Source organism: Miniopterus natalensis, chromosome 7 (assembly GCF_054644295.1).
Source record: "Miniopterus natalensis isolate mMinNat1 chromosome 7, mMinNat1.hap1, whole genome shotgun sequence".
NCBI lineage: Eukaryota > Metazoa > Chordata > Mammalia > Chiroptera > Miniopteridae > Miniopterus > Miniopterus natalensis.
Genome location: NC_142087.1, coordinates 17123170 through 17141774, shown reverse-complemented (window position 1 = coordinate 17141774; position 18605 = coordinate 17123170). Strand labels below are relative to the sequence as shown.

Genomic DNA, 18605 nt, shown 5'->3' with positions numbered 1-18605 from the left:
AGGGCAGGGAGAGCTTCTGGCTCCCAAAAAGAGGAGGAATCCACAGCCTTCTCTGTGCTGCTGTGACCAGCTCAAGTGATGAGTGCCACCAGGCTGAGCTTTACATCAGGGGTGGGAATGTCCGGCCTGCGGGCTGTATATGGCTGGCAAAATCATTTGGTCTGGCCCTGCCAAGGCAACCACAGGTGGGACTCGAAATTCAATAAATCTAGCTTTTTTCATAGCTAGTTTTTAAGTTGATAATTTTGTATGGCCCTCAAATGATGTTATAAATATCCATTGGCCCTTGGCAGAAAAAAGGTTCCCCACCCCTACTCTACAGCCTTGTGATAAAACATACTTAATGAGGCCCTTACCATACTATATCATTTATTATCTATATCCTTCAGCAATTGCATAGTTCCTTTCCGCCCCTGCTTGACCCCCTTCTTTGTTAATGAATTTCTTCAAGTTGCTTTGTAATAATCTGCCTGCGGAAGGCCCCGTGTCCATATGGTTGTGTACTAAGGTTGAGGACAGTCCAGCCTGGCTCCTCTTCTCCCCATCAAAATTCAAAGGACAAAAGGCTGCCACCAGCCTCTGCTTCAGGGAATTCAGCTCCTCCTCGTGCTGGACAACTTAGTTTGTAAGCATTTCACAAAACCCCTACATGCAGACATTTTGCTCTCCAGAGGTCAGTCTGAACATAGCAAAGAGAATTGAAACTGGCTGAGTTGTAAGAAGCTGACACCTGTATCCCAAGCCAGTTTTTAATGCATAACATCCTACAATTTCCAATATGTGGAAATTCTGTATTCTCCCTGCAGCACTCAGAACCTCTCTCCATTAATTATTTTTATTAGGGCAAAATATATTAAACAAAACCAAAAGCTTCAACAACAACAACAACAACAAAAAAGACTCAGACATGCTTCCTGCACCAGTTTGTTTCCTTAGCTCAGGCTGTGCAGCTTGGAGGGCAGGGCAGCCAAACAGAAACATCTCCAATGCCAGTCATCTCCTTCACTGAGATTACTACGCCAATTGAGCCCATGGCATTTTTTTGTCCCAGTCCTCCTTTTTGCCTAATATTTTCCATTGTATATTAATTGATCTAGTCACAGTGTGCTCCATGGAAATTATGATAGTAATACAAAATTTAAAATGTGTTTGCTATGTGCCAGACAGTGTTCTAAGCACTTTACATATGTTAACTCTGTTAATTATCACACCTACCTTGCAAGGTAGGTTCTGTTGTTAGCCTAAGATCACATAGCTAGTGAATGCTGATGCTGAAGTTCAAACTCACAGAACCTGTTTCTAGCAGTCTATTTGTTCCCTCACAATGCTGCCTCCAGTTGAATCACAAACCCACATGGCTTTTCTTTCGTGCAGGTGGTTATCAGCATTGTAACTGGTCTTCCGGGATGCCATGCTAGTGAGCTCTGTGCTTTTCTGGTTACTCTGCATAAAGAATATGGCAGGTTAGTATGGCTGCTGCCTTTGCTTTGGGGAAAGGGATTCTATGCCTGGGCCTGCATAGGCACTGGGAAACCTTGGACATATACTCACCTTTGGTGTAATGGATATCAGCACAGTAGTCATCATCCACCCATTCATTTAACACATTTGTACTGAGCACTTTTTGTATGCCAGGCACTGTTCTAAGTGTGGAGAACAGATGAACTTAACACACAAAATCTCTCTCCTCAAGGAGCTTACAGCCTAGTATGGAAAGACAATTCACCGCATAAGGAACATAGTGTATTAGCTAGTGAAAAGTGCTATGGAGAAAATAAAGCAGAGAAGGCTGTAGGGAGTGCTGGGCTGAGAGGTTGGGGGCGGGAGCAGAGATTTCAGTTTTAAAGAGAAGACCTCACTAAAGGTGACATTTGAGCAAAGATCTGAGGAAATGAGGGAATGAACCCATGGATATCTGGGAAGAACTCTGTAGCAGCAGGACCAGCACAAGCAAAGGCCTGGGAGTGTGCCTGGTCAGTAGGGTGATTCAGGACCAGGGTGGTTAGAACTTGAGAGCTGGTAGATATGATCCTTCCCTGACCACAAGAGGACTACTACGTGAGTTCAGGTGCAGCTGGAATATGGCTCAGGTGAAATTGGGGAAATCATTCATCCATCATTTCCACCTGGCTGGCAGGTTAGTAAGCAATGCTTGCTCACTGAACCAGGCATTTAGTATCTAGTCAGTCCATCTCAGAGTAAGGCATCCTGCAAGAGGCTGTAGAGGGGTTGAGAAAACTGCAGTCGCCTAGAGGTTTGGAAGTTTTGAGTGGGAGATTGTGGAGGCTAGGGGGAGAAGTTTTTAAGAGATGTGAAGGAGATATCGGATCTCTTTTGTAAGTACTAAATAGTTAACCGGTTTGTCCCTCATTTCCTTTGCTTTTGTTCTGTAAACAGTCTGAATTCTTCACTCTGCCCATTATTCTCAGCAAGCATTTTACTGTGTACCCGAATGAATCCATTGTATTGAATGGTCCTTCAGGAAGTGACTGCCTGGTCAGGAGTCTTTCTCAGCTCTTAAGTCTAGACCTTTTTCCCCATGGCAAGGAATTTCCTGTTAAAAGCTCCAATGGTTGTTATTTTAAGATATGGGGCTCCCCACCCAGGTAGCACCCTCTGCCTGTTTCTCTGGTGCCAGGATTGCTCTCTCCTGTACAAATGGATTCACTGGACAGAATGTCTGGTCACATTTGAATCCACAGCTGAGCCTACGGGGCCAGGGCTTCAGGTGGTGCCCACACTGAGATCACACTTGCCATTTCCAGGTGGATGGTGTATCGCCAGATCATGGATGGCTCTGAGTGTTTTCATGCTGCCCACTTCCAGAAGTACCTTTCCAGTGCCCTGGAAGCCCAGCGGAATCTCTCTGCCCGCCAGTCAGCCTACATCCGCAAGAAGACCAGGCTGCTGGTGGTGTTACAAGGGTGAGCACTGAAAGTCTGGCAACAGTGGGGTAGGGTGGTGACCTTGCCACTACTGTTACTTAATGTGTAGCTCACTTGGGGCACAGAACAAACTCCACATGTGCATGAGCAGTGTCTGTGCTACACGGAGAGGCCTTAAATGAGCAAGGACTCCTGTTGCTATCCTGTGGCCTAGAGTAGCTGGTATGCTTACACACAAGTTTTAAGTTTGGCTTCAACATCATAATATCCCCAAAAGGTGGGGAATTAGGGAGAAGGTTTTGGGGGTAAGTTTCTTTGATAATTCTTGTAACAAGAGTGGGAAGCCTCTTCCTTCACCATCTATGCAGCAGAGCTTCACCTGTTTCAGTGTTCCCTCTCTGTGGAGTTGCAGAGATGGCCCATATTCTGTAGTCTCGAGCCCCATCATCCTCAGATGGCTAGTCCAGGAGAATTTCTTGGGACTGTCAGTAAAGAGCTTGATTAGTCCACTTCAACAAGGATCTCCCTGGGAGGACAGGTTTCACAGTGTATATCACTGCTCCAAGCACTCTGGCTACAAGGAGCTTCCCTTGACCTCTTTTAAGGCCTTCCAGGAAGGAGCCCATGTAGGTCCATCACCCCCTTGGCCCAGAGGAGAATGTGCTGGAAATTCAGGCTGTGCTCTTCACTATGTCATGGTTGGTAATAAAGACTCTTTTGGCAGTTCTCATAAACTGCTTTTTTGCTGTGCTGTTTTTTGTGCTTGTAATAATGATTATTTGCAATTGGGTGATTTTTTCCAGTAAAGAATAGGCCCACATGTGAAGCCCTGTTTGGTCTCCTGGGTGCGATGGTGAGAATTGGAGGAAAGCTAGGTCAGTGGTCCTAAGGCAGGAAGTAGGGAGAGCTGTGCACCCCACCAGGCCGTCACTCCTCTTCTTCAGGCCATGTTCTCACCCCGCCCTGGGCTTCCCTTCTGTCAGCCCCTTTGTTCTACTTGTGGGCTGAGGTTGTGGAAGCCACAGAGCAAGAGTCTGAGTTTGAAACCACTTGTTTTTCTTCTGTTTTTTTCCATCGCTTCTAATAGTCAAAAGAATAGATTGCTCTCTGTCAGAGTTGAGAGTCAGTGGAGGTATGAATCTGGGAGTCATATTTGGCAGTTTAACATTATGCAGCTAAGGATATTTCCATCTACTGCCACTTCAGAGAACATCGTTGACTCATTGTCTCTGATTGTACACATCTGCAAAAGTGTCAGCTGTTGTAGCTGCTCTGGACTGCAGTGACAGTGTATGGCCAGCCCACTCTTGTACTCTCAAACTCAGCCTTTGCCCAGTCACAGCCCTGGGATGCTAGAGACCTCAGATTTCCTATTAGACTCAAGCCAGGATACTAGCTAAATACTGTGGCTCTCACTAAGACACTGTCCTTACAGGCTGGGCCCATTCTCTTGAGACTCAGCAGGGCCTTGTGGCAGCCTCCTTTTTGAATGTCCATCTCCTTGGGGCTGGACCTCATGAGCCCAGTGTTGAGATTGCTGGTGAAGGGTCACCCCAGAGGCTTCTCAAATTGAGAATTAATTCCTTTAATGTTACTTTAATCATCATTTATAGAATTCTTTGGGGGAAACCTGTGGTTAGGGCAGAGTTTTCTGTTTTCTTTTGCCCCTCAGGTAGCCATATGACTTACTGCAGCAAGGGGGGCAGTGGTGTTGAGTTTTGACATCAAGCGGAGCTGTTAGTTGTTACTATACAAATTAATATATTTTTAAATGATGAAATTTTTTTAATGGAGGACAGAACAGTGGTTTCCAGGAGTTAGAGATGAGAGGGGAGGGCAGGAGGGAGGTGTGTGTGGTTATAAAAGGGATCCTTGTGGTGATAGGACTGCTCAGTATCTTGACTGTAGTGGTAAATACAGGAGCCTGCACAGGTGACAGAATCATATAGAACTAAATACATATAACACAAATAAGTAAAACGAGAAATCTGAATTTTAAAAATTAATTTTAAGGAATTTGTTTACACGTTGGAAGGTTATAAAATCATTCTTTAAATTATCTACATTTAAAACTAAGCATCTCTCTCTCAAAACAAAAATTGAATTAATGTAAAACATGTGCCCAAATTGTAGGCTTAAATTGCAAACATAAAACAAAGCCCAAAGGACATTTGAATGGAATATCTGTTATTTCAGAGGAAAGAAAGTTCAAGTCCTGCTGGGGTTTTGTTTTGGTTTTTGGTTTTGTTTTTATTTTTAATAAAGAGAGTACTGACAAGAAACAGGCGAACATGAAGAACCAGTTTTTGCCTTCATCATGCATTCAAGCAGTTTAGCTAAAGTGGCCGGATGCAGTCTGGCAGCTGGAGTGGCCTGCTCCTTCTGTAGTGAGGACTGCCTCCTTCTGTTTGGAGCCCACACCCAGGATGATTACTATAGGGCAGGGGCTGGGGATGGAGGGAGGGTCTAACAGGACCCCCTTAATCGTAGAGTGAATGACACTTAAGGCCCCTTCTCTTGTCACAGGGGCTCTTGGATGCAGTGCGTAGATGCATCACATAGATGCATTGTCTTCACCAAAAAGCCTGGAGCCTGTTTTCACTCTAACCTTTTTCATTAAAAATAAATGAAGATGAATGGAATGCTCTGAAAACCGGGAATTTCCCAGTCAACTCTCTAAGAATAACCTATTATATTAGAATGACCAAAATCTGCAAGACTAGCTTAGAAATCTTTTTTTTTTTAATAGTTTATTGATTTTTAGAGAGGGAGAAAAGGAGAGGGAGAGAGAGAAAGAGAAACATCAGTATGAGAGAGACATCCATCAGCTGCCTTCTGCACACCTGCAGGGATCAAGCCCTCAACCTGGGCATGTGCCCTGACCAGGAATCAAACCACAATCTCCTGGATCATAGGTTGATGCTCAAACCACCAAGCCATGCCAGCCAGGGTTAGTTCCTTTTTACCCCAAGAAATGAGAACCTCTACAGGCTCACACCAAACATGGAAATTAAAAAGGCTCCAAATACTTTTTTGGTGTTTTTGGTTTTTTTTTAGAATCAGAGAAAAGCTCATGCTGAGGAGCAAGGCTGAGACACTTAACCATGAGAGTTATATCTATTAAACATAACCACAAAGAGATTTGGGGGCAGCATGCAAGCATTGGTTTCGCTTACCACATGTGCTAAGGGCCTGGCAGTGAGGGCAATGTTGGGGGCTTTTGTGGCATCCAGGCCCACCCCAACACTGCAGGACCAGTGGAAAGAACCTCACATGGTTGTACACACACCTGCCAGGGAAGAAACCTTCAAAAAAAGCCAGTGAGCCCTGGCTGTGTAGCTCAGTTAGTTAGAGCATCGTCCTGATACACCAAGATTATGGGTTTGATCCTGGTCAGGGCACATACAAGAATCAACCAATAAATGCATATATAAGTGGAACAACAAATCAATGTTTCTTCTCTTATCCTCCTTCTCTATTCCTCTCTCCCTTTAAAAATTAATTAATTATTAAAAAAAGAAAATCCAGTGAGCAGCCAAGCCAGTGTGGCTCAGTTGGTTGAGCATTGTGCCATGCACCAGGAGATTGCCAGTTTGATTCCCAGTCAGGGCACCTGCCCGGGTTGCAGACTCAATCCCCAGTATAGGGGGCGAGTAAGAGGCAGCAGGTTGATGTTTCTTTCTCATCAGTGTAGCTTTCTCTCCCTTTCCCTTCCTCTCTCTGAAATTAATAAAAATGTATTTAAGGGGAAAAAGAAATGCCACTGAGCAGAGGGCTCTCTCTAAAGGCTTTCTGGCTGCCAGGCCCTCATGGGAGAGCTCTAGAATCTAGCACACCCAGTTCTTTACTAAAGCACTGCTGGTTTGTAGAGACTAAGGCAGACCTGGGGGGAGTGCTAAAATTGTAATCTGGGAGAGCCAAGTGCCTTTTTACAGATGAGTTGTGTGTAGTAACTCAGGAAATGGCTCAGACAGGCTGTACCTATCCTGTCAGCCACTCAGCTGGCCTCCCAAGGGCCCAGGCTAGGACCCAGGCCCATATAATCAGCAAGCCTGTCCTCATCAGCTTTGGATTCCCTCCATAGAAACTGACCTTTTGGTCATTGATTGGGTCAATCAGAAAATATTTTTCACGAGGTGAAGAGGGCAGGTTCCGTCTTGGAGTGGCCATGTGTCTACCTGGGGTTGAATGTCCAGTTCATTCATCTACTCTCCTTTAGGCAGTGTAGATTACAGCACTCAACAACCACTGTCTTTTTTTTATATATATAAATATATTTTTATTTATTTTATAGAGAGGAAAGGAGAGGGATAGAGAGATAGAAACATCAATGATGAGAGAGTCACTGATTGGCTGCCTCCTGCACACCCCCTGTTGTGGATCGAGCCTCCAACCCGGGCATGTGCCTGATCGGGAATCAGACCTCGATCTCCTGGATCATAGGTCGATGCTCAACAGCTGAGCCATGCCGGCTGGGCCCACTGTCTTTTTTAATTGCAGTGACAGACTATAAACAAATACATGAGAAAATACAGAGTATGTAGCTGATGTTCAGGCTTTGGAGAAGAATTGGGGCAAGGCCAGGTTGTGCCAGAGCTGTTATCACATAGGCTGTACACCCAAGTCAGAGGACACCTCCCTCATAAGGGAGTGAGAGAGTAAGCCTTGTAAACGTCTGAGTGAAAAGAGCATCACAGGAGAGGGGACAGAGTGCATGGTGGAAGTATGCCTAGAATGTTCAGGGAAGAGCCAGGAGGGCAAAGTTACTGATTCAGGTAAGGGAAGGAATAGTAGGAGATTGAACTCTTTTTTGCAGTGTTGGGGACAGATCTTAGAGGGCTACTAGTCCATTATAAGGACTTTGCTTTCACACTAAGTGGGACGGAAGCCACTCACTCAGTCACTCAGCATGATGGGATTAGTACCATCTCTCTGACTTCTGTGTTGAAAACAGTTTGGGGAGAGGCAAGGACAGAAGCAGGGGGGGCCATTGAAACAGTTGTGGAGGTGATCTAGGCAAGAGATGATAGCCGTTTGGACACGGTAGTAGCGTGGGAGTATGAGCAGTGATCTCATTCTAGTTATATTCTGAAGATTGAGAAAAAATGGAGTCAGTGATGACTCCAGACAAATCTTTTGACCTGGTAGCTGAAGGAGTGGAGTCTCCTCTGGCAAAAAGGACAAGGCCTTGGGAGGAGGAGGCATGGGGGAGTTGGATCATTAAGTTCTAGTGAAAATGTCAAATTGGCTCTGGACTTCTGAAGTTTGGAGGGAGTTCCAGGCAGGAGATACGAATTTGATATGTGTCTCCTGACCTGGAGAGGTACCCAATGATCCCCCTTCTCTCTTGCCCACATGTTCTGTGAGATGGAAGGAGAGGAAAGGCTATTTTAAGAAAAAGAGACCAATGCAGGACCTCCTAACTTGATCAGAAAACAGGCCTAAGGACACCGAGTCCCACCCTCAGAACCCCAGAGTCACCTGTGCAGGCTTACCTTTACCCTGGAGCTTGGGGGTTGTGCTTGTACCCACTCTTGCACAGTTATGAGGATTAATGGAACTCAAGAATGCAGAAACTCTGTAGGCTTCAATGGCTCTAAGTTATAAAGTGCGGTGACTCTAAGAGCCCAATCACAGGCTCCTCCTTTTGATTTTCCCTCCACTCTTGCTCCCTCAGCCACTCAGCATTCTCCTCTTCCCCGTCCCACTCTGCAGCCCCAACCAGTATACTAACCATTCACTTTTTTCCCCCAGCTACACAGACATTATTGATGTTGTCCAAGCCCTGCAGACCCATCCAGACTCAAATGTCAGGTCGTCCTTCATCATTGGTGCCATCACCGTGTGCGTGGAGCCCCTGAGCTGCTACATGGAGCACAGGTACACACTTAAGACCACCTCCAGCCCACAGGATATGGTGTGTTGTGTACAGAAAGAGATTTTCTCTCACCTACTAGAAAGAGACACATCATTGTGAGAGAGACACATTGATTGGTTGCCTCCTGCACGCGCCCCAACTGGGGCCAAGGATCGAGCCTACAACCGAGGTACGTGCCCTTGGCCTGAATTGAACTCGGGACCCTTCAGTCTACGGGCTGACTCTCTAACCACTGAGAAAACTGGCTAGAATGACAGTATTTCTTTAGGGGAAAAAATAGATAGACCAACTCTCCTTCTGTTTCCTATAGTCTAGAGACTGGCCATTCCCAAGTATCCCCTCTTCAACATTCCACCAAGAGTTGGCCATGTAGGGACTTTTATGGGGTTCCTGGCTTAGGGAACTTTGTTTTGGTTCAAAGCTATGAAAACCTCTTGCATAACCATGGCTATCCTTACTGCTCAGTGCTGCCTGCCACTTGCCCCATCGAGTAAGTCATCATAGATATCAGTGATATTCATATTTTTGTGGGAAATAATCAATGACAACTCCGACATTAATGGTTTTAAAATATTTCTCGCTTTTTCCTCCCTAGATTTCTCTTTCCGAAATGTCTTGACCAGTGTTCACAAGGTAAGCAGTGTGCTTTAATCCCTGCTTGCATACCTTTCAAATTCTGTTTAGATACAACAGACTCTTCTTCATGCTCCTTCCTACCATTCTAAAACCTAAAACAAATAAATTGGTCCAGGGAAAACTGTGACACCTTTTATTTTTTTTAATATTTGATAAGCAGATTTCTTTCAGAGTTTGTTGCTTAATGATGACAAATTGCCATGGCGACACCTCTCCTGAGCTGGGCGTAAATCTGCCCTGGCCTTCCACCTAATATCAGTGGACTTAATAGGTATTCCTAGCCTCTGGAACATCAAGATCTTGCATTTCTCCTGTCCCATGAGTGCAGAGTATGGCCCAGTGGGACCTTCTCCCTTAATATCCCCTCTACATACACTGGAATTTTCCACACCTCCTTGGTAACATTTAGAAAAATCCACCTATCCTGTAAGTTACACTCAACCTTGCATTGTCCTACCATCTGGCAACCCTGGAAGCAGCACTTTTTAGTCATATTAACTATGGTGCCCAGAGACCCAGAATAAATTCTAAATTTCCTGCAGTGGTGATAAAATGCTCATTGTTGTCAGAAGACCTAGGCTCTGGACTTCCTGAGCCAGCCCAGCAAGTAGAAGTTAGACGGAAGTAAATAACTCAGTGTCCCCAGCACAGTTTTGCCCTGCTGAGCCCACTGCCAGTCCACAGGGAGCGGAGATGCATACCAGAGATCCAGAGATGTTGTCTTGGGAAACAGCTGAGCTGGGTGCTATACAGTGCAGGAGGCTGGGTCACTGGTGGGAGGAATGTGTGTGTTGGACTGCTTCACCAGGAGTCTCAAGTCCAGCTTTCAGAGACCCCTGTGGCTTTCCAGGCACTGCACCCCAGAAGTTGAGTGGAATGGAGATTAGCTGGGGCCACCCACAGTATCCATCCCAGGTAGAGATTAAGGAGATTTTATGGAGGTTGAGTCAGAGGGATATGATGATAGATTAAGTGTGGGGCATGAGTTGGAAAAGGAGGGATCTAGGATGACTCCTAGGTTTCTAGCTTGAGAGATTAGGAAAGTTGGTGGTACCTGTCCTTGAATAGAAAGCATGGGAGAAAACATAGGACTTGGGGGTAACCAAGGAGAGCTGTCTGGTCCTCAGATACATGTTGGTAGTCACGGTCATAGCCAAGGGTGTGGGCTATAGTCAGCTCCTATCTGCCACATTATTGCCACCCTAGTGTCCTTGTCCCCTTGACTTTCTCCTTTAGTGCCCCTCTAGGTTTTGCACATATAGCACAGATGGTTAGGCTGCCCTGGTAAAAAGCCTTGGGGAAGTGCTCTTGTCTTCACTGTCCATAAAACCTGGAAAATATTACAGGACAGACTCCATTCTCTCTTGCACTTAGTAGAAATATTTCATTAACACTGCCTCCCAACTCAGTGTTCAAAGGCAACTTGTGTCAAATTCTCTGCTTGTATAAAGATAGGGATGTGATCAGATATGGGCTGTCAACCTTGAGGTCATCTGTGCTATTTTCTGAAGTCCAAGGGGCTTGTGGAGTCATAGCGCTTTGATAAATATATTTTCCTTACATCTGGGCCCAGGGTACCCGATGGACTTGTCTGACCTGGCTCACCATGGGCATAGGCTGCTTGGGGAGGGAGGAGATAAAAGGCAAGTACAATTGACTCTTGAACAACACAGGTTTGAACTATGCGTGTCTGCTTATATGCAGCTTTTTTTTCAATAAGTACTGTAAATGTATCTTCTCTTCTCGATGATATTTTAAAAATATGTTTTTATTCGGTTTTAGAGAGAGAGGAAAGGAGAGGAGGAGAGAGAGAGAGAAGCATCAATGCAAGAGCAAAACATCAATTGACTGCCTCTTGCACACCCCCTGCTGGGGATTGTGGCCGAAACCCAGGCGTGTACCCTGACCTGGAATCCAACCAGTGATCTCTTGGTGCATGGGTCGATGCTCAACCACTGAGCCACACCGGCTGGGCATCTCTGATTTTTTAATAACGTTTTCTTTTCTCTGGCTTATTTTATAAAAATACAGTATATAATGCATATAACATACAAAGTATGTGTTAACTGTTTATCAGTAAGGCTTTCCATTAACAGCAGGCTATTAGCAGTTAAGTTTTTGGGTAGTCAAAAGTTACATTCATATTTTTTTACTATAATGCCCCTAACCCCAAAGTTGTTCAAGGGGCAACTGTATTATTTTCCTCAGTGATTTAGTGGCTCACTTGCTGACACCGTAGACAAACACTTCATGTTCCAAGGGAGCATATTGCCTCCCTTTGCTCCTGTTCATGAGTCAGGCTCCCTGATTCATTGCTTTTACAACAAAGGATTATTTACAAGGACAAAAGAACTGTATTGCAGCCCCAAGATGATGTATATTACAGAAATATAAGGATTAGGAAATAATCTCAGTGCTTAAAAAGCTAGGGAGGCTTATTATAATGTCAGCTTAAATACAGAGCAGAGATATTTTACTATCATGCCCTGCTCTTAGAAGTATCTATAGATAGATAAAAGAGATGAACTTTGTTTTCTCCTGGCTGCTGGAAGCCTTTAGCCCAGACTAGGATGGTCAGACAGACCTCAGAGATGTTTCTCCACTGTTGGAAATGAGCCAGACTGGTGAGACCTTGGCCAAATCTGGGTATCTACTCCTTGATACGAAGCAGAAGGAAGCTCCTGGCCCAAGCACAATCAAAATGCCCACTGTGGCCTCTCCACCCTGAGCTCCAGATAACTGTTGCACCTGCCTCATAGATGGCATTTCCTTTTGGCAGGTTGTAGTTTGTGTAGCTGGCCTAAGGAATGCTAGGCATAATCTTTTTGCTTGTTTCCCTATAAAGCAAAACCCCTTTTCTGTGTCCAATTCTTAATCTAGAATCCCAAGCCCACAGGGTTTGTCTACATGGTACTTGTGAGGCAGACTACTTTGGGCAGAGTGTGTCTCACCTTTTTCTGGACAGGCCAGGCCTGTGTTTGTGACCCTGGTAATATACACTGCATAGATTGGCATATTTGCACTAGCCTGACCAGTTTCTTTTTACCAAGAAGATACTAGACAGAATCCTGGGGCCTTTATTGATCTTTACTCAGCCTTTCCCGGCTCCTCACTGCAAGATCCACCACAGCTATTCTTGTCTTCCACCCCTGGGAATCTCACAGGCCTCTTGCAGGATCCGGCTCCTGTATCTGCCATCTCTGGAATGTGCTGAGCCTTCTAGAACCCTGCCTGCTTCCCCACTGTGCCACATTCTGAGCCTGGCCTCCTCACCTTGCTTCACTTAGTTTCCAGAGGCCCCAGTCACTTCCTGTGGCTGCACCAGAGCATGGGGTTCTGGCATTAGGCTCACCAGGCTGTGCTTCCTATCTCCCCCGCAGTTTCCAGAGTGATCTTCCTAAGTGGGAATGGGAGCACAGGCACCACCAGTGTCACCTTCATTAGGAGGCTTCCCTGGCTCTCTGGCTGAAGATGGTGCATCTTTTTCTTTTCCTTTTATTGATTTTATTGGGGTGACACTGATTAACAAAATACAGGTTGAAGATAGTCCATCTTGATGTTACAGCTTCTGAACAGAAAGGGCATGTGAAGAACCTTTTAAAATGGAATAAACAAAATGCTAGCATATTCTCCATTTGAATTTCTAATCGTGGTGTAACCAAAACTAGGTCTTACATGGAGGCCTTGACAATAGAGGTTTTGAGTGGGGTAGAAGCTTTTTAAAAGATGTGATTCTGTGTATTCGTATATATTTGTATATGCGTAGACTGAGAAGCCTACCCCATACCAGCTGTCAGTGCTTGCCTCTTGGGAGGGCTGCGAGGGCTCAGGGTGCAGAGGAGGGAGGAAGAAACTTTGTACTGAGTACCTTTTTGTGCTTTATGGATTTTATACCAAAAATATGTATATACCAATAGCCTTAGAAACCTTTTCAGATGGCTGTCTTATGAATGGAATTTACTGACTTTTCTGTGGGAAATATTTTGGCATGTGAGTGCCCATAGCATAGCTGCTATGGCAGCTGCCTTCAGAGGTCAAGTGGCATGAATCTTTTCTTACGCTTGATTCATTTACTCAGCAAATCTTTGTCCAGAGCCTGCTCTAACTCATTCCTGGGGGATTAGGGAGGGCTTCAGGAAGAGGTTCTATTCAAATTGTCTACAACCTGAACAAGGAGTTGCGCTGACAAAAAGGAGGGGAAAGATGGTTTCGAGTAGAAGGAACAGCAAGAGTGAAGTGCCTGACAATGACCAGAGCACACCCAGGGCACTGAGGAAGTGCAGCATGGCAGACAGGTCAAGCAGGCCAAGAGGTTAAGATATTGGCCTCACAGTAATTTGGAATGCATTGAAATATTTTAAGTAGAGAAGTGATACAATAAGATTTATGCTTTTGAAAGATTACTCTGACTACAATAGGGAGAATGAATTGTTTCAATGATGTAGTGAAGGGAGTGGTGGTCTAGACTAGGCCAGTGGTGGCAGGGATTGAGAGTGGTGATGGATCCAAGAGCTGTTTAGCACCCACTGGGCCAAGAGGAGGACTCAGGGGCCTCCACAGCCCAGGTTTGGGGAACCGGGCAGTCAGTGTATCTTTTACCAAGTGACCAGAGGAGGAAGCAGAGCTGCACTCACCACTTGGAAGTCAGGGAAAGCCATTGAGGAAATACCGTTGAATCCTTAGAGATCTCTCAAGCACTGTGCAGAGAAAGATGGACCATATCTGCCTAAGTTTGACTTACACTGAGTCAAACACCTACACATTCCTGAGAAGAGTAGGACCCGTGTCTCGGACCAAGGAATTGATAGACCCCCAAATGGTCCATAAGCACTTAGGAAGCAGCTCTGTGCTCATCAAGTGAGTTCTAACTCCTGACATCTGCGTAGCCTTTGTATGTGCCCTTCCCCCATTGTAATATGCAACCATTGGCATGAAGCTCCTAATCCCTCTTCCCTGGTCATGAATAGAGTGCATCCAGATGATTTATAAGGTTAGATTCAGTGCTTAGCATTTTGGAACACTTTTCTTATGAGTGGTGAGAGGAAGGAAGTATCACTAACTTCTGCCTCAGATCAGAGGCAGGGGCCAGGGTTCCTGGAAGTTGCCTTAAACTAGTGATGGTCACTCATCTGACATGGACTCAGCAGCCTAGGCTGATGGAAGTCACATGACTTGGCTTCCTGCTGGTTTATGTGGCCGAGGCCTCTGTCACAGCCACCTCTGTCTGTGTGAGGAATGGATCAGTCCAGGCCGCTCTGTGTACATGTACAAGTCCTATCTCAGGCTGGTGCTCAGCTAACAGTGATGGTGGTGGTAGTGATGGGAACAAGTTGCATTTAATGAGTTCTCAGTATCTGTAGGCCCTGTGATGAGCATTTTACTGATAACCTGGAGGTTCGTGTTACTGTTTCCATCTAACGGGATACGGAAAGGGCCCATTGATGAAGAAGTTCAGGGTATCAGCTGGAAAGCAGAATTAGTAAGATAGGAGGTTAGGAAGTGAGGCAGGTACAGTATTGAGGCCGTTCACTCCAAGAGGTGGCAGTGACAGAAAGGGGAACAGAATGATGGCTGTATCTGTTGGTGTTGGGGGCCAGGGTGTCTACACAAGGGGGCTACTGGAAAAGACAATAAGGGGAGGAAGCAAGGGCCCACATTTGTGTGACCCCTCAGCTCCAGTCAAGACTCTGAAGGTGAACTGTTCTTGGTTTTATTCCCCAGGCCTGGTGAGTAATGTGGTGTTTACCAGTCATACCACGGAGCAGAGGCACCCTCTCCTTGTTCAGCTGCAAAGCCTCATCAGGGCTGCCAATCCTACCGCAGCCTTCATTCTTGCAGAAAATGGGATTGTTACCAGGTAAATTTATACAGTTCACTTCACCCCACAGGATCAGGCACCTTCTCAGATACAGCAGATACCCTCTGGTAATACATCACAGGGTCTTTTCACTGTGTCTAAGACCTGAGCATTTATAGACGTGCTTTTGATGCTGTGTAAATCACCAAAAGGACCCTGTGTGTCAGTATCCTGGCTTATTTTGAGATTTTTTTTTTTTTTTTTTTTTTTGGTCTTTTTAAATTAAAAAAAAAAAGATTTTTTGATTGATTTTTAGAGAGGTAGAGGGAGAGGGAGAGAAGCATCAGTGTGAGAGCGAAACGTCGATTGGCTGCCTCCTGCGAGCCCCCCACTGGGGACTGAGCCTGCAATCCGGGCATGTGCCCTGACCAGGAATCAAACTGCGATCTCCAGGATCCGAGGTCAATGCTCAACCGCTGAGCCACACCCGGCCAGGCAAATTTTTTTTTAATATGTCTTTATTGATTTCAGAGAGAGGAAGGGAGAGAGAGAGAAACATCAATGATGAGTTATTGATCGGCTGCCTCCTGCACGCCCCCTACTGGGAATGGAGCCTGCAACCGGGCATGTGCCCTGACTGGGAATCGAACCAGTGACCTCTTGGTTCATGGGTCAATGCTCAACCACTGAGCCACTCCAGCCAGGCATTTATGCATTCGTTGGTTGATTCTACTATGTGCCCTGACCAGGGATCAAACCCGCAACCTTGGCTATCAGGACAGCGCTCTAACCAGCTGAGCTACTAGCCAGGGCAGGACATACTTTGTTTTGATGCATTCACATCTCGTCCATTCAGGAATGGACGTCAGGAATTCCTCAAAGTTCCTGTGTTAACATGTAAGAAAAATGACATAGAGGACATAGAGAAATTATCTTTTTACTTCATGGACTTGGGTCCAAATTACAACTAAAAATAGAGAATTGGTGACTTTGTATGTGTGAGTATGAAAACATCTGGTTGTGTATCAATTTTGTTTGCTCAGTAAGGATACCAGAAGGTGTGTGCTTTTTATATAGTTTTGACTTTTGATCAATGCAAATATTTTACATATTCAAAAATTAAAATCAACAAGGAGGGAAAAATCAAAATAGAAACAAAAAAAGTGAATCCATCTGTATGTCAAAGTAATAACAACCATGCAAACACAAAATAATTCAAGTAACTTTTGAACATAGTCCTCTGTTGGAATCCTGATTCCAGACAATATCACTGATTAGAAAAGGGAGAGTATAAAGATGAAATGGGAAAGGTGAGGAAAAATCCTATAAATGTTGGATTTAAATTTGGGGGGATTCAGTGTAGATTTATTATTTCAAAAACGTATATTTACAAGCTCTTTCCACTGAAAGAGACCAGAAATACTAATACCACAGTTACAATAAACACCCCTACCTGTAGATCTTGGTTTCTATGTACCAATCCACTGTAAGGTATCAGGATTCCTTGGAGAATTGGCTGTTTGCAGGTCTAGGGCAGGGAAAGTGCAAGGTGAGCCTGGTACATTTTATGCCAAGAAAGCAAAGATTAGTGTCAATATGCCGAAAGGATATGGGAGCTAGCTTAAGAAACTCTCATTAGCCAAATGTGGGATAACTTGAGCATAAGTGAGAACAATGATAATAATGGATTTATAGCACATGGAATAAATGAGTCTATTTGATACTAAAATAATGGAAATGGGCAGGACAGTAAATCTCTTTTAACAGAAGAATGCTAACAAGTAAATAAGGATTTCTAGAACTAGAAAGTCACCACCTTGTAACCTTTAGTATAATACTTGATTTAGGGAAGAGTCGTCAATGTGGTTGACAGATTGTTGAGGAAGAGAATATTCACCAGTCTCAGAGTATCACTCCACAGACTATTTACTACTCACAAAGAGGGAAAGTACCTTCACAATGAGGAAGATGGGGTGGTGCCGTAGATTTCACATTGACCAAGTAATTAAACTTAGCAAGGCCACTAATGAGACAAACTGGCATCATATGCCTCCTTTCTGTGATGCTGCGGGAAGGACACAACATCACCTGGGAATTAATCTTGCCAAAGAGGTTTAACTGAGTCTAATCATGAGGAAACAACCAGACAAATCCAGGTTGTGGGACACAAGACAGCTGGCATGTACTCTTAAAAAATGTTAATGTCACTTGGCCGGCGTAGCTCAGAGGTTGAGCATCAACCTAGGATCCAGGAGATCATGGGTTTGATTCCTGGTCAGGGCACATGCCCGGGTTGTGGGCTCAATCCCCAGTAAGGCGCGTGCAGGAGGCAGCCAATCAATGACTCTCTCATCATTGATGTTTCTCTCTCTCTCTCTCCCTTTCCCTTCCTCTCTCCGAAGTCAATAAAGATACATTTTTTGTAAAAAAATGTTAATGTCATGCCTAGCAGGTTTAGCTTAGCGGTTAGAGCATCAGCCTGAGGACGGAAGGGTCCTGGGTTCGATTTTGGCCAAGGGCCCATACCTTGGTTGCAGGCTCGATCCCAGCCCAGGTCGAGGTGCGTGCAGGAGGCAACCAATGAATCTCTCTCTCTCTCACATCAATGTTTCTCTCTCCCTCTCTGTCTCCCTTCCCCTCTCTCAGAAAAGCAATGGGAAAAATATCCTCAGGTGAGGAATTAAAAAAAAAAAGTTAATGTCATGAGAAACAAACAAAAAGTTAGAGGAATTGTTCCAGATTCAAGGAAAATAAAGATTGTAAATTGGGTAGGTGACCCTTGATTTGATCCTGGGTCCCCTTTCCCCCACAAAAGGGAACATTTTTAAATGGATGTATACTAAATCAGTACTTCTCCAACTTTAATGTGCATGTGAATCTCTTGGGGGATCTTATAAAATGAGGATTCTGATTCAGTAGGCCTGGAATGGGGCCTGAGATTCTGCATTTCTAATGAGCTCCCGGGTGATACTAGTCCTGCTGGTCCACAGTATTAAATTCCTTGGGTGTGATAATAGTATTGTGGCTCTGTAAGAGAATGTCCTTGTTCTTAGGAGATACATACGGAAATATTTAAGGATGAAATTACAGGAAAAAAAAGTATGCATCTGTGCTTATATGTGTATATGGGGACAGTGGAGACAGAAAGCAAAATGTGCAGGTTAAGACTGATAGTCCTAATGAATCTGGTTTTTTTTTTCTATATGTTTTTTAAAGGAATGAAGACATTGAGCTGATTCTGTCAGAAAACAGTTTTTCAACTCCTCAGATGCTACGATCTCGATATTTAATGTACCCTGGCTGGCAAGTATCATCATTGAAAAGTAGCTAAGATTTCTTTATAAACCCAATAATTTATTTATTTGCAGCAAAACAAAAGAGAGTGAGAGAGAGAGAGACAAACAGAAAA

General features: G+C 44.6%; 1 protein-coding gene across 5 annotated transcripts in view; it reads left to right on the top strand.

The window, feature by feature from the left end:
* Positions 1–18605, top strand: part of DNAAF9 (dynein axonemal assembly factor 9) — a 115678-nt gene that overhangs the window by 85269 nt on the left and 11804 nt on the right. For 4 of the 5 annotated variants that reach the window (XR_015714809.1, XM_087818842.1, XM_016212082.2 and 1 more), the window contains 6 exons: positions 1375–1463; positions 2766–2924; positions 8640–8765; positions 9359–9396; positions 15121–15256; positions 18413–18499. Coding sequence is in view for 4 of the 5 variants with exons in the window: in XM_087818842.1 (XP_087674968.1) it covers positions 1375–1463; positions 2766–2924; positions 8640–8765; positions 9359–9396; positions 15121–15256; positions 18413–18499 (635 nt within the window). In the remaining variant the exon portion in view is untranslated. The remainder of the gene's footprint in view (positions 1–1374; positions 1464–2765; positions 2925–8639; positions 8766–9358; positions 9397–15120; positions 15257–18412; positions 18500–18605) is intronic. The other variant, XM_087818843.1, reaches the window with a different exon arrangement.